Here is a 13439-nt window from a genome sequence, read left to right as displayed (position 1 = left end):
TGACTTCGCACCACGCAAAAACAGTCATGCAATACTGCTCGACTTGTGGTACACTCAGATATTATTAGCATGCTGAGATGAAAGTAAAATAAAAATAATACAATGGATATGCAAATAAACAGATAAAGAAACATGGGGCTTGGAACGCTGGAAATCTCTCTAACATGAATTTGCCAGTTCTTCCGAATCAGTTTCAGAATCAAAATCAGTTCTTCCGAAACCATTTACAACTATACGTTGAATCATCTCTCTCTCTCCCAACAGCAATTCATTAACCTCGTCGTGTATTATGTAACTAACATGAATGTTTATTTCTAAGATTTATTTGTTTGATCGAGCCCAGTACACAGCTGCATAGGTTCTCGCACCTTCTTTTGCCTCAGATATTTATTAATCTTAGTCATGACAGTTGTCTACAATGACCACCAATACCATAATTATTATCAAAACTTTATTACATATCAATATGATTATTCTAAGTATTCTGTCATGAATATTTTAACAAAATATCATTTCTCAGCACACAAAAAAAAGAAAAAAAAGCCCCACACAGGAAATATATTTTTAAATGCATGCACTTATGATAAAAATGCCAACTGTGCAAACTTAAAAAAAGAAACATTAAATGATAGAAAAGGGTGAAATCCCTCACATCTTCCTCCGTAAGGAGTTGTGATTTTCGGTTAAAAAATTCAATAATGAACATTACGTTTTGTTGGTAAATGACAACGTGGGATTTATTCGTATCAATGTAACAGGAGAATGTGAATGTTATCTCCGTCGACTGGGGCACCGGTGCCTTGGGCCTCTACAGCAAGTGTCACTGGAACGCACGGGTGGTAGGGCGAGAGATTGGTCTCTTGGCGAGGTTCCTCAACCTCGAGGCTGGCATGTATTATAAGGACGTCCACCTGATCGGCATGAGTCTTGGGGCACACGTGGTCGGGTTTGCCGGCGAGTTCCAGCCGGGCTTCGCTCGTATCACTGGTGAGAAGCAGCCAAGCCAAAATCTTGATAATGATCATCCTACTAGTATCCGACACTCACAGAGATGCCGTAAATCAAGAAAAGAAATTAATTGTATTTGGGGTTGGAACGATATCGCTATGGTATTTTTGGAAAGGGAAGTGCTAGAAATGAGCTCTATGTGTTGTTAATGCATGGCCGTCATTACGAAAGACTTACATAATAATTGAACACTGCTACTCTAACTTTCTGCATATCTGAATTTTAGAAGAATTTACATTTTCGCGGATGAGTTTCATTACATTCATTTTATGAATATACATATTTTCTACAGCAAAAACGTTAAGAAAGCTAGCTACTGAATGTGGACGCATTTCGTGATAAAACCTGCTTTAAACAAAAATGTTGAAGTTCATCATGCAATCAAATGATCGAGTAACTAGTCAAATGAAATAGGAAACTTGAACATATGAACATATTAAAAAAAAAAAGATTCTTAAAATATTTGCCCAAAGCAAATTCCATTACTCTTAAAAATACCCAACGTGAGGTATTTATATCCGGAAGTTAACCAACGACAAATAAACTCTTCAACAGGTTTGTATTATGATGAGCGACCGCACGTATTCCAAGTTTGTGTCATTTCGTAACGAGTGTTCCAGGATTTCTTTCGAGGAGATCGACGATAAAGCTGTGATTACGTGTAGAAAGAATTTTGTTTTCACAGGAGGAATTCTTGATGATTTCTCAAACTGTTTCTGGAAACATCGTCTTGTTAATCATCCGGGTTAATCACCTCGAGTTGCATTTAATTTTCGCCAACGGATTGACTGCCTTGAACTGGACAAAATGTAATAGACCTACAGACCGAGAACTCATACTCGTGCAATATCCATCACCGTGTTCTTATGTGTTCTCATCATTTTTGTAAATACATTTTCATATTCATACTGCAGGTCTTGACCCAGCTGGACCGTATTTCCGTGATAACAGATACGATTTTCGAGACCAGGGTCCTGAGTGCCGTCTTGATCCCACTGATGCTCTCTTTGTCGATGTCATACACACGGATGGCAATGACATCCTGGGTGCCGGCCAAATTTGGCAGGTATACAGAGGGTATAAAAAAAAGATAATCCAACTTTAGAGGGCTACCATTTGTCAGCTATGAAGAGCAAAATGTTAATTGTGAGGAAAGAAAAACTCTTCCTCTTTCCATTGAAAGCTAATTATGTTGATAATTGTCATGCATGACTGAGCACATAAACTTTAAAGGCAACAATGACAAATTGCACTTTTTCCAAATTTTCCTTTTAGTGTAAGGGAACAATGCATGCCTCACTGCATGGATGAGATCTGGCAATGAAAGTTGCCAAGTAGGCCAGCCTGTACGAATGCAGGTTTGTGTTTAGTGTTTGTGTTTAAGGTCTGTGTTGAGGTCTTTATTGAGGTATTCTCCTAACATTTTATGGTCAACAACCTGAAACATGGCCTTTTGTCCGATAACTCTCCCACAGAGGCCAATACACTGTCCATTTTTCTATGTTCATATTCAACACATAGCTCCCATTCACAAACCATGTCTTGAATATGATGAGGGAAAATGGATAGTGGTTTTGCCTTAATGGGAAGGACCGAGTTATCGACAACGTGGCCATGTTGAAGGTCATGAATCATAAAGCATTAGAAGAAACCCTAAACACGAATTTGCATTCATGCAGGCTGGCCTGATGATTTAAAAACTTTCATTGACAGATCTCATCCATGCAGTGATCCCAGACATGCATTGTTCCTTCACAATAGCACTCAAACTCGGAAAAAGTGCGATTTGTCAATGTTGTCTTTAAATTCAATTTGCTCAGTCATGCATGACATTTTTCACCATAATTAGGTATCAATGTAAAGAAAAAGAGTTCTTCTTTCACTATACAACCAACATTGTTCTCTCCATAGCTGACACTTAAGAAATGGTAGCCCTTCAAAGTTGGATTACCTTTTTTTTTATACGCACCGTATAGGAATGAGTGAAAGGCTGGGTCATCAGCAATACAGCATGTTTCACTTTCAGTGTGGTTTGTTTCTGCGTTTTCCATGAAAATCACATGATATACGGTATATGTACAGAATGTATTTGAACAAAGAGTAAGGTGTAAGCATGTGCGTTTGGTGCATATAACGATTAATTTGTCTTGCTGTCGAGCTATATATCTTTCGCCTGCCTATCCATTCTGAATCCATTCTATCTATAAAGCAATGTAATTTCCGACTTATATAACTACACCTATCTTTCTCTGTCTTACCACGTATGTAATTTTTTTTTTGATTTGTGTAACTCAAATGCATATCTATAATCTAGCTTGGCCATCAAGATTTCTATCCCAACGGTGGGCGACATCAGGCGGGCTGCGAAGGCCCCGATATCGTCTCCGGCTGCAGTCACATGCGAGCCGAGTATCTGTTTACCGACACAATTTTGGAGACGTCCTGCAGTTTTACCGCCTACCCGTGCTTCAACTGGCTGCAGTTCGTGCGGGGAAAGTGCCAGGAGTGCGGACCGCTTGGCTGCCCCACCATGGGATATTACGCCGATAAGAACACGATGGTTAGCGGGAAGTTCTACCTGCGAACCAACGGACAATCGCCATTCTGCAGAGACGAATGAAAACATATCCCTCCCGTAGAATCAACCTTATACCAACAAACCAACCAAACAAACACACACGAATTTAATTTAATTGTGGCAGTTGCAGTTTTTCCTTTCTAGTATGATTTGTCTCGTAATATTCATAGTGTTATCTTGCATTGTAATTATACTTTTAGCTAGTTTCTTCACGTATCAGTAATTCATTCTGCCACTATGTCTACAGGCCACTTTTATTTTCTTTCTACAAGGCTGCCAAGTATCAGTACATAAAAATTCTACAGGAGTAAAAAGTGGTCATAAATCGAAACTTTAATGGACAAAAAGAGGATGGTACTATTCTTATCAAACAAGAGTTTGCTTCCCGTAATGATTTGGAAATGACACGATACCCTATGCATGATTGTTTCTGTAAAGCTGAATTTTAACTTAACTGTTCATCCAAAGTTTTCGACTGAGACTTTGAGTTTGTTCTTGATTTTTTTTGCTCTAACTTATACGCCGCTCATTTTCAAATCTATTTTCAACTTTTTGATGGCAATATTAATGTTGGTAAAGAATAAATCTGTACATGGTACTAGACGAGGACGTATGGTGGGACAAATTTGATGGTAAATGTTTCGACTCGCGAGTCAACTTTCATGCTTAATAAACATTGATAAAGTTGGTGATTGTAATGAGATTGCCGGTGAATATACCATATCCCCTATCAGTGAACACAAGAAAAGTAATCGAAAAATGTACTAGAAATAAAGGAAGAAGGCCGATAGCAGTTTAGCAGCAGATCTCTATAAAAAAAAAAAATTAAAGAGTCAAGACTTGTTTTTCTGGCTATCAAAAAGACGCAAGTCACCCTAACCGTATACCTGTACAAATAAATAATGTTGGCCCTGAACATGACTGAAAAACTCAGTGGACATGCATGAACAATAAGAAATGACATCTGTAAAAGTGTTTACTATATAAAAAATAATAATGCATGAATAAGTATTCAAGTGAGTGTAAGCCATGTCAACAGCATATACAGTAATCACGAAACATATCTGACTGCTTCTTGGTCAAAGCTGTAGGCAAGGGATGCAGCTTCACAAAGCGACCTTGGGTATACACAGTTATGGTTGGCAAGAGGAAAAGATGGTGGCAAATCAACATGTCACACATATCAGTGGCGGATCCAGAGGGGGCGCAACCGGCGCACGCCCCCCTTATTTTTTGTTAAAAACAAAAGAAATAAAAAGAAAAAATGAAATGAAACCCGGAAGTGGCACCAGAAATATTAGTTGACCCCCCCCCCCCCTTTTCAGAATTCCTGGATCCGCTCCTGTATATCATCAGTGATACCAAACAGACCGCCAGACTTTCTTATTGGAGTAACAGCTACAACTGAACTTTTTAAACCTCGATCACCATGTCCGTCCGAAACTAAAGTCTCGAAACTTTTTGCCCCACGTGGGCTCTACATGTTACACAATTTACATAAATACATATTCATGACAGTACAAATACTGACAAAATCTGAAAGATTTAACATTTATCTGTTGACATAAATTACAAATAAGTTACAAAATTAATTTCAAAATTGATGCAACCGTACTTGATCTTGTATTTTGATTTTAATCGATAACATTTATCACACCAAAGTATTGTATCAGTTTCCATATCCTTTTCCACATATCACGGATGGACAGTATGCAGTTGACACGACTTATTCTCATGATTGAATTGTTCAATTTTTCATTTATAACTGCTATCATAAAGTGATACTCCACATTATCACGATTGTGTATAATTGATTTTTCCAGAAGGTGTTGAAAAACAATTTATATCACATTGGTCCAAGTAAAAGTGAACCAAGTTAGCATTGGTGAAGCTGGGCATTACAAAATTAAAGTAGACGATCCTTATGAAAATTATTTATGTCCGACAAATTCAGAGAGATACGTACAACTTGTCAGATGTAATATATATGTTAATAAATCAAAATATGGAATGGATCTTAGAATGACTGACATTACAATGATTAAAATGACTACCATGCAGAATTCAAGATTCCAATTTGTTTCCTTTTCCTTTTTGACTTTACCATGAGAGCGGAGTTATACTCTGACTGATATGAATAAAGATAAAAACTCATATGCATCAATGCATTATAGACATGACATGTATATGAGTGTATATTTGTGTATGTTATTCTGTCCCTCTATGAAAAGCAAGATTTGTCGTCACTTCGTACAGATAGGTTCGTGCCATGATATCACGAAAAAATACATAATTCGTAGTCTCATACAGATTTAGTATGGCTTTAATGAGATTGCGTGTACTCCACCATTAAAAAGAAAAGAAAAAAAAGGCATTTCAACGTGGAATGGTAACGACAATAGTGAATATTCGGAGGGTCATCCAACAAGGCCGACACCCACGAGACATACAGCCCACGAGTTCGACACTGAAAAAAGGTCAATGAGCCACACAGCCCACGAGTCAGCCCGCGAGTTCGACACTAGGCAAATAAAGCCATGAGTTCCACATAGATAAAAACAGCCAACGAGTTCGACATTACAACACTGAGCTCAATGTGTCGGTATTGTGGGCCATGTTTCATTTATGTTGGACTCATTTATGTTGGGCTGTATGACATGTGGACTGTATGACTCGTGGGCTGTACGATTCGTTGTTGTCGAACTCGTGACGTGCATCCAATATTCGTTGTGTTAACAAGAGGGCAAGCTGTCTTACAGAAAGTAAGGACAAGGCTTCATTGATAATGATATCTCCTTGCGAAATTAAGAGAATCAGAATGGGCCAAGTAAATTCAAATCATTTCCCTATCTCTAAAGAACATAAGGAAACAATGCTACCAGTGTCAGGTGAGATGCGAAAAAGTCTTAGGAACACCAAGAGAAAGGAGCAATGAAGAGGATAAGAACTAGAAATAAATCAAGGAAAAGAAGAATAAGAAGAGGAGAAGGAGGAAGAGAAGAAGAAGAAGAAGAAGAAGACAAACAATAAGGAGGGAAGAAAGTGAAGATGGACTCGTAGTACATAAAGAGAAACACAAATTGTGTTGGCTAATTGATTCATAAATATAAAAGACAGTAGAATAATGGGCGCTGGCTAGATGAGCTGAATGTCTGCCTTGGATATCATATGCTAGTAATGTTATGAGAATTTTGACATCACCACGGCACTATTTATGACACTGGCATGATGCACGTGCGATTCATGAGTCTCACCGGAGGTGTCTATATGGGGTCTAACGCAGAGCAGGTCCTCATCACCTTTGCCCGTGGGGGAAGATTGTACCAGCTATTACTGGGACAGGTGTAGAGATCCCATCGTGTATATCGTCTGAAATTTATTTCACGTGTTACAATGGGTGCTTGTTATCACGATACATCGTAATTATAACAATAATAGCAGTTTAATTACCCCTAACCTTCTCTAATCCTCCCCCCCCCCCCCCAGCTTTCTCCCTCCTACCCTCGTTAGTAGATACAACACGTGACGGTTACTGAATTCCAGCAGGGATGATTCAATAACAAAATAAATGGCTTTTAACATAAAACTGCACCTGGATGAATTTCCATTCATTTTCAAAAATCTACATAATCTATAATTGGTGTTTAGCATGTTGTGTTTTGAAATGTGTGAACAAATAATACAACATTCAACCATATGTCAGTAACAAGTCGAGGGAAGCGTAGGCCTACTTATCCTAGAAAAAATAACCGTACATGTAACTATATTCTCAATTTTCCCTAATTTTTCCTGTGTTAGAATAATGTAATTTTCGGTGTGTTCATAACATAAGTTATGGAAGGTACAGCGACAAGCAAGCCTTCTCTTAGCATTTCTTTTTTTCGTGCCTTATATCTTAAACGAAGGAATTACCAAGTATTGGCACTTTGTTCAATAGATAAGTTCCATAGATTTCTTTTATTGGGTCAAAGTGCGCAAAAGAAGATTATCTATAAAATAGGATTAAGTTGCGACTTTATAGAGAGGTAACCGGATTGCAATGATACGAAGAGCATTTCTCGTTGTACCGGAGTAAACAATAAGCTGTAAGTACATTGCTTTTATTTCTCACAATTTTCGTTGCTTTTATTTCGCGCTTATGCATTCACTGAAGATCAGTTTAGATAAACGCATTCAGGTTGAAATTAATGTAATCTTTGTCATTGTCATATCATCATTATCCTGATACTTCTATTACCCTTTAGAGACTAAAGTTTCTATAAATACATTGAACAGTAATTCGCTTCTGACCCACTGAACTACAATAATAATAATAATAATAATAATAATAATAATAATAATAATAATAATAATAGTAGTAGTAGTAGTGGTAATAATAATGATGATAATAATGATAATGATAATAATAATGATAATAATGATAATAATGATAATGATGATGATAATAATAATAATAATAATAATAATAATAATAATGTCTTATTTATCCAGGGTAGCCTCTTCCAGCGCTGCCGCTGTTCTACCAGAGAGCCCTGCTATTATCATTACCCAAGCGTTGCCAGTACTATTACACCAGTGTCGAGGGAGACATCGTGGGTAAAGCATCTTTATCCAAGGACGTAAGCACTGGGCGGTATTCGAACTCGTGTCCTCCGATCGGGAGTCGGGAGTCTTATCTACTATGCCACAGCGCCCCAACAACCATCACTGAAAAACAAGGGAACGCCGGACATCACTCTGTTTATATGTGGCGTGTTATTATCAGTAAAGTATTTGCTAATCTGGTTTATGGATTATATATTACACAACCATAACGGAATCTATCTAAGGTATGACCAAGCATGAAATGGACATGATGGGTGTGACTGATATGAGGGTATACTGTAAATACTCGTTTGAGTGAACAGGTGTCAGAAAATCTCTTCACACCCGTATTTGTATTCATTTCGAGAATACCATTGAAGAGGAGCGGTCAGGAAAACTGTAGGGCCTATAATACAGCGATCTGTTCTTAGTTGCCGCCCTGTTGTACTCAACAGGATCTTCAGCAGCCAAAATTACACATCATCTACCATGGTTCTCTTCCTCCTTGTATTGGTCTTCACACTCGGGCATCTTGGTAAGTATGGAGTTATGTATATATAGCAATACATTTATCTATAGTAAGGAGATGGAAACTTAATCATTGTTGTTAATATCACAATTTATCATTATTATCAATATTGAATAAACCTTTTAGTTCTTTGCTTGTTGGTCAAATAGTATGAACGTGTCTAAATCAGATGCCAAATGAGGTGTTCCTCAAGAAATACTTCCTTCCACCCTCCTTATTCTTAACCGACAGTCGATCTATCATTCTTTCCGTGATATATCGTTTTGCTTTTGCTTTGCTAGTCATTATTGACTGTATTCATGAATTTACTTCTGTATTTATCATGTTTACTAATGCCTTTAGAAAGCATTTGCCCAACATTAGCTTTCTTATGCAAACTATTAATGGCACATGTCATACATGGAATATTTTAGCCCACGCCGCTGAAATCTGCTACGATGGTCTCGGCTGTTTTACCGATGAGCTGGAGTGCCATCGGCCCGCCTTCCCGCCACAATCTCTGGAAGAAATCGATCTCCATTTCTACCTGTACACTCGCCGAAACCGCTATACGCCCTACGAACTCTTCCGAACTGATGTCGACAACATCCGAAACTCGAATTTTGATCCGCAGAAGAGAACGAAGATCTTAACCCATGGTTATCTTGGCAACTACGAAGAACAGATGTACGAAGACCTTAAAAATGCCTTCCTCGACAGGGTAAGCATGTCTTATTTTCTCTTTCATCCTCCTTTTTACTTTGACACACCATTACGAATTGCGAACTATCATGAAGGGATTTTTAAAGGGCATGTTGCTTCTCAGTCCATTGACACATTGCATAATACTCATAGTCGATGTTTGATTCTCCCAAACTTAGACAAATAATTTGGATGAAATACCATCCCCCTTTTTTCGTTTCACACTACGAAACCGTCTTCTTGTTCTGCACATACTGTGTTATGAAGATAAAGCAAAGATCCCCAAACTTTAATGTACTTTGCATATCAATCAACTAAACTGCTTCTCCGTATCCTTTTCATGCAGCGCTTGCCAATCATATGAATCTGGGTATGAAGTGTATTCCGTGATGTGACAGCAATCAGAAGATGGAAGCAAAGTTAGATTGCCATTCCGTCATGGAACCAATTATTTAAGAACTTTTGTTCTGCAAGTCTAATTATAATCACACAGTCCTCAAAGAAAATCATTACTATTCATAATTTACGATTACTAAGCATGTTTGTTTTTCAATACTTGCTTTCATCCTGCCTTAGTTCGCTTTCTATTATAGTTCTCATTCCTCTATTAATACATGTTGATTTTCTTTCCCCTGTTCTCTTTTAGTCCCTTTTCCTTTTGTCTTTTCTCTTTTAGTCCCTTTTCCCTTTCTCTTTCCATTTTCTTTTGCTCTTCCTTTACTCACTGGGCATGTTTATTTCTCTCCTGCATTCCAGGAAGATGTTAACTTCATTTTGCTTGACTGGCGCGATGGTGCAGTCGGTCGCTACTCCGTGAGCATGCAGAACGCCCGTGTGGTCGGCCGCCAGACCGCTTCCCTCATCGAGACCTTCAACGTCGAGCTCGGGGCTTACTACAAGGACTTCCACGTGATCGGCTACAGCCTGGGCGGTCACGTCGCGGGCTACGTCGGCGAGATCATCCCCGGACTCGGCCGGATAACCGGTGAGAGTTTAAAAATTGAGTTATGCGACAGTCTGCGGCAATGAACTTTATAGTCCAGAAAGCAAGCTTGTTCCTGCCGAGCACATATTACGCACCGAACATTCTGTCCTCTATCGTGTCCATCTTAAAATCATCGTGGTTACCGTGAGAGAGTGCGTTCACGCAGGGAAAAAAAAAAACAAAAAAAAATCTGATATTCGTACGACACCAAACGAGTTAAGACCACGTATAAGGAACATGAAGGTTTATAATCTTAAAAAGACACTGAATTTAAGTGTCAAAATTGGGGCTCATTATCTGCATTACATTGTGTTTGTGGTTTTTTTTTCTAAGAACCTATCCCAAGTTAAACAGACTCTTGACTGCACACAACCTGTAAATCCTATGAGATATAGTGGTTCTATCAACTTACAAATTAATTATTTAACAATATAACATAATAATGGTGGCGGATGTCGAACTGGATTATATTATGTATCGCACTTAACCTTGCTTTAGAGGAAACTATTACTGATGGGTTTATAAACTTAAGTATCATGTTTCTTCACAAGGCCTCGACCCTGCTGGCCCAGGCTTTCAGTACACCGACGTGAAGGAGTGTCGGTTGGATGAGAGCGACGCGATGCTGGTTGACGTGATCCACTCTGGTGCGAAACTTACCGGAACGGCTATTAGGGTAAGACGAGGAGAAGAACAGGGGCTTATAGACTTGCCATGTGCGAGGTGTTATTGTTTGTGGCTGCCTAAGGATTCGTGCCGTTTGTGACCAAGAACCAACTCACCGAGAAAATGCAATGAAATAATTATGAAGTAAACTGGATCTCAGCCTCTCAGGACAGCAATCAATCAAAATGTTGGCGATGGCGAAGGCGTTGGCAACCAATATGACGATCATGACGATCATTACGACGAATGACCACAGTCATCATCGTTTTTATATCATTCAATCTACATCTCCATTAATCATTGTTTTCACAGCAACTATCTCGATGATGACGACGAGGATATTTGATAGCACGTTGAGAGTACATGAGCTAAGCTAAAACATCGTCCAATTTCTACCCCTATTTTGTTCCAATTCTCTGGCAAGTGTCTGGTGTTATTTCTATTTTCTTAAAGTAAGTTGAAGCCATCAGTAAATAGTTCGTACACTATACTGTGATATCGTGAGATGACAATCAATACACGGCTCTGGTAATATCTTCAAATACCTCAAATATTGTTGTTGGGTTTTTTTCCATAGCTGGGACACATGGATTTCTATCCCAACGGAGGTGAGCAGCAGCCGGGATGCGGTGTGGACGTGACGTCTAACTGCAGTCACGAGCGATCTCGCCAGTTCCTCCTCGAGAGTCTTACCTCGACGGACTGCCAGTTCACCTCCTACCCGTGTGACAGCTGGAACAGGTACGAGAACGAACTCCAAAGTTTATTTTTGTCTCGTTCCTTGTTTTTTTTTTTCTGATACGGATTCACAGACAATTCCATGTCCTACTTTCCATTTATGTCTCTATCTCATACTATGACGCTACCACTACGATTAGGGAATACCAAGTTTTCATGAACACACAAACGAAACGCATAAATTTAGTTTCTAACTTTTTTTGGTGAGATAATGAGAAATCTCTTATAAAATTTGACAGCGCAGATAATTTTAGTAGGAACACGTTTATTTGAGGAACATGTGTTTTGAAATCGCTGAAATATCCAAAACAAAATGATGCTAATTAGGATCGCTTTGTTTTACTTTGTATTTTGGCTATCTCAGGGATTTCAAAACCGATTTTCATCAAATAAACTTTGAATTCCTCTTGGAATAGTATGCTCTGTAACATTTCATAAGTGGTTTCTTAGTACAATGTATCTCGCAAAAAAGTTAAAAGCTCAATCCTCCTCTCCACCAATTCTACACCATCCCTTTAAGAAACATTGCAAGCACATCTTGACCTCACCACAAGGGCAATATGGCTCTCCCTGCATCTTGTTCGTGCTTGAAGACTAAGAACAATAATAACGCAAACCATTCAATTTTACGGCGAGCAGGGGTCCTATATATCATATTAAAAATGAAAATAGATACATGTACAACGAAACGCTGTTCTTCTTCTTCAGGCAATATTGATCGAACCGAAGCAATAATGTGGCCTTCACAATGAGCTCCTGTATGGAGACAATTATTACTACGAGCTTCCTAGTCATGCTAGTGGAGACATTTTAAGTAGAATAGGTATAAATAGCATTGTTGTTGAGATCTGTAATATCGCTTGATTTATCAGTACTTGCTTGAGCAAATTATTTCTGACAGGGCCCCATTCTATTTTTGCATGAAACAACAACCCAATGAATGCGATGAATTTCATTTAACGCAGACTTTGTTCAGATAAAACTATCCGCTTTTCGGCAAATACTTACAAAATTAGTGAAAAGTCGAACCCACCATACAATACACTCATAAGCATCTGCTTTTATGTAGGCTCCCATCGCACACAATTTTGTTCACCCATCATAAATGTAATGCCCTTGAGATTGATTTCAATTAATTTTGTGTCCTGTAAGCGTGATCAGTCTTTATACAGTGAATTTGTAATTCATGTGTTAATTTACATTGTCATGGGTGGATGTTGTAAATACAACACTGTATGATTTATGTGAAAACTTGATAAATGAAATGAAATGAAATAGTGTTCATTCTCAACATAATTATTAGTGTCGTCGCATTCCAGGTACCGTCTCGGCGCGTGCACGTCGTGCGGCGAGGACGGGTGTCCGGTCATGGGGATTGATGCCGAGTTGACTCCGATGGATGGAACTTTCTATCTGGCGACTAACGCCCAATCTCCTTACTGCATCAACTAATGTCTTACATTGAGCTATCATCCATCAATGATCTTTTGAACGGTTACAGGAGACTCATGACCATATCAGGTATCTCTCATACACGGCAGCGCACCCAAAGCTGCGGAGTCATTGGGATATAGATATTATATCACAAAATCATACCTCAGGGAAACTTCAGTCTTTAAAGACTGGTTTTATGCTCAAATGCTCTGTGTTTGATATCAGCCAAAATCGGA

The 13439-nt window shown here is 38.6% G+C and overlaps 2 protein-coding genes across 2 annotated transcripts in view; both read left to right on the top strand.

The window, feature by feature from the left end:
- The window catches only part of LOC139740682 (pancreatic lipase-related protein 2-like), a 28218-nt gene extending 24590 nt beyond the window's left edge, over positions 1-3628 (top strand). Inside the window, exons 5-7 of the mRNA XM_071651253.1 lie at positions 759-987; positions 1923-2074; positions 3323-3628. Coding sequence (XP_071507354.1) covers positions 759-987; positions 1923-2074; positions 3323-3628 — 687 coding nt within the window. The remainder of the gene's footprint in view (positions 1-758; positions 988-1922; positions 2075-3322) is intronic.
- A 5031-nt stretch (positions 3629-8659) lies between these two features.
- Positions 8660-13221, top strand: LOC139740681 (pancreatic lipase-related protein 2-like). Its single transcript, XM_071651252.1, has 6 exons — positions 8660-8705; positions 9113-9399; positions 10137-10365; positions 10917-11041; positions 11609-11772; positions 13089-13221. Exons 1-6 carry the CDS (start codon positions 8660-8662, stop codon positions 13219-13221), a joined length of 984 nt encoding a protein of 327 aa, XP_071507353.1.
- Positions 13222-13439: the final 218 nt, after the last annotated feature.

The sequence above is a fragment of the Diadema antillarum genome, unplaced genomic scaffold (genome assembly GCF_040938485.1).
Source record: "Diadema antillarum isolate AM-2024a unplaced genomic scaffold, OU_Dant_1.0 seq00000872_RagTag, whole genome shotgun sequence".
In the NCBI taxonomy this organism is placed as follows: Eukaryota; Metazoa; Echinodermata; class Echinoidea; order Diadematoida; family Diadematidae; genus Diadema; species Diadema antillarum.
This window is presented reverse-complemented; position numbering and strand designations above follow the sequence as displayed.

Excerpts from the sequence above, each read along its gene's own strand:
- LOC139740681 (XM_071651252.1), top strand. The coding sequence starts at position 8,660 with ATGGTTCTCTTCCTCCTTGTATTGGTCTTCACACTCGGGCATCTTG. Across the intron at positions 8,706-9,112 it reads CTTCACACTCGGGCATCTTG|CCCACGCCGCTGAAATCTGC; the intron begins GTAAGTATGGAG and ends GGAATATTTTAG. Across the intron at positions 9,400-10,136 it reads AAAATGCCTTCCTCGACAGG|GAAGATGTTAACTTCATTTT; the intron begins GTAAGCATGTCT and ends CCTGCATTCCAG.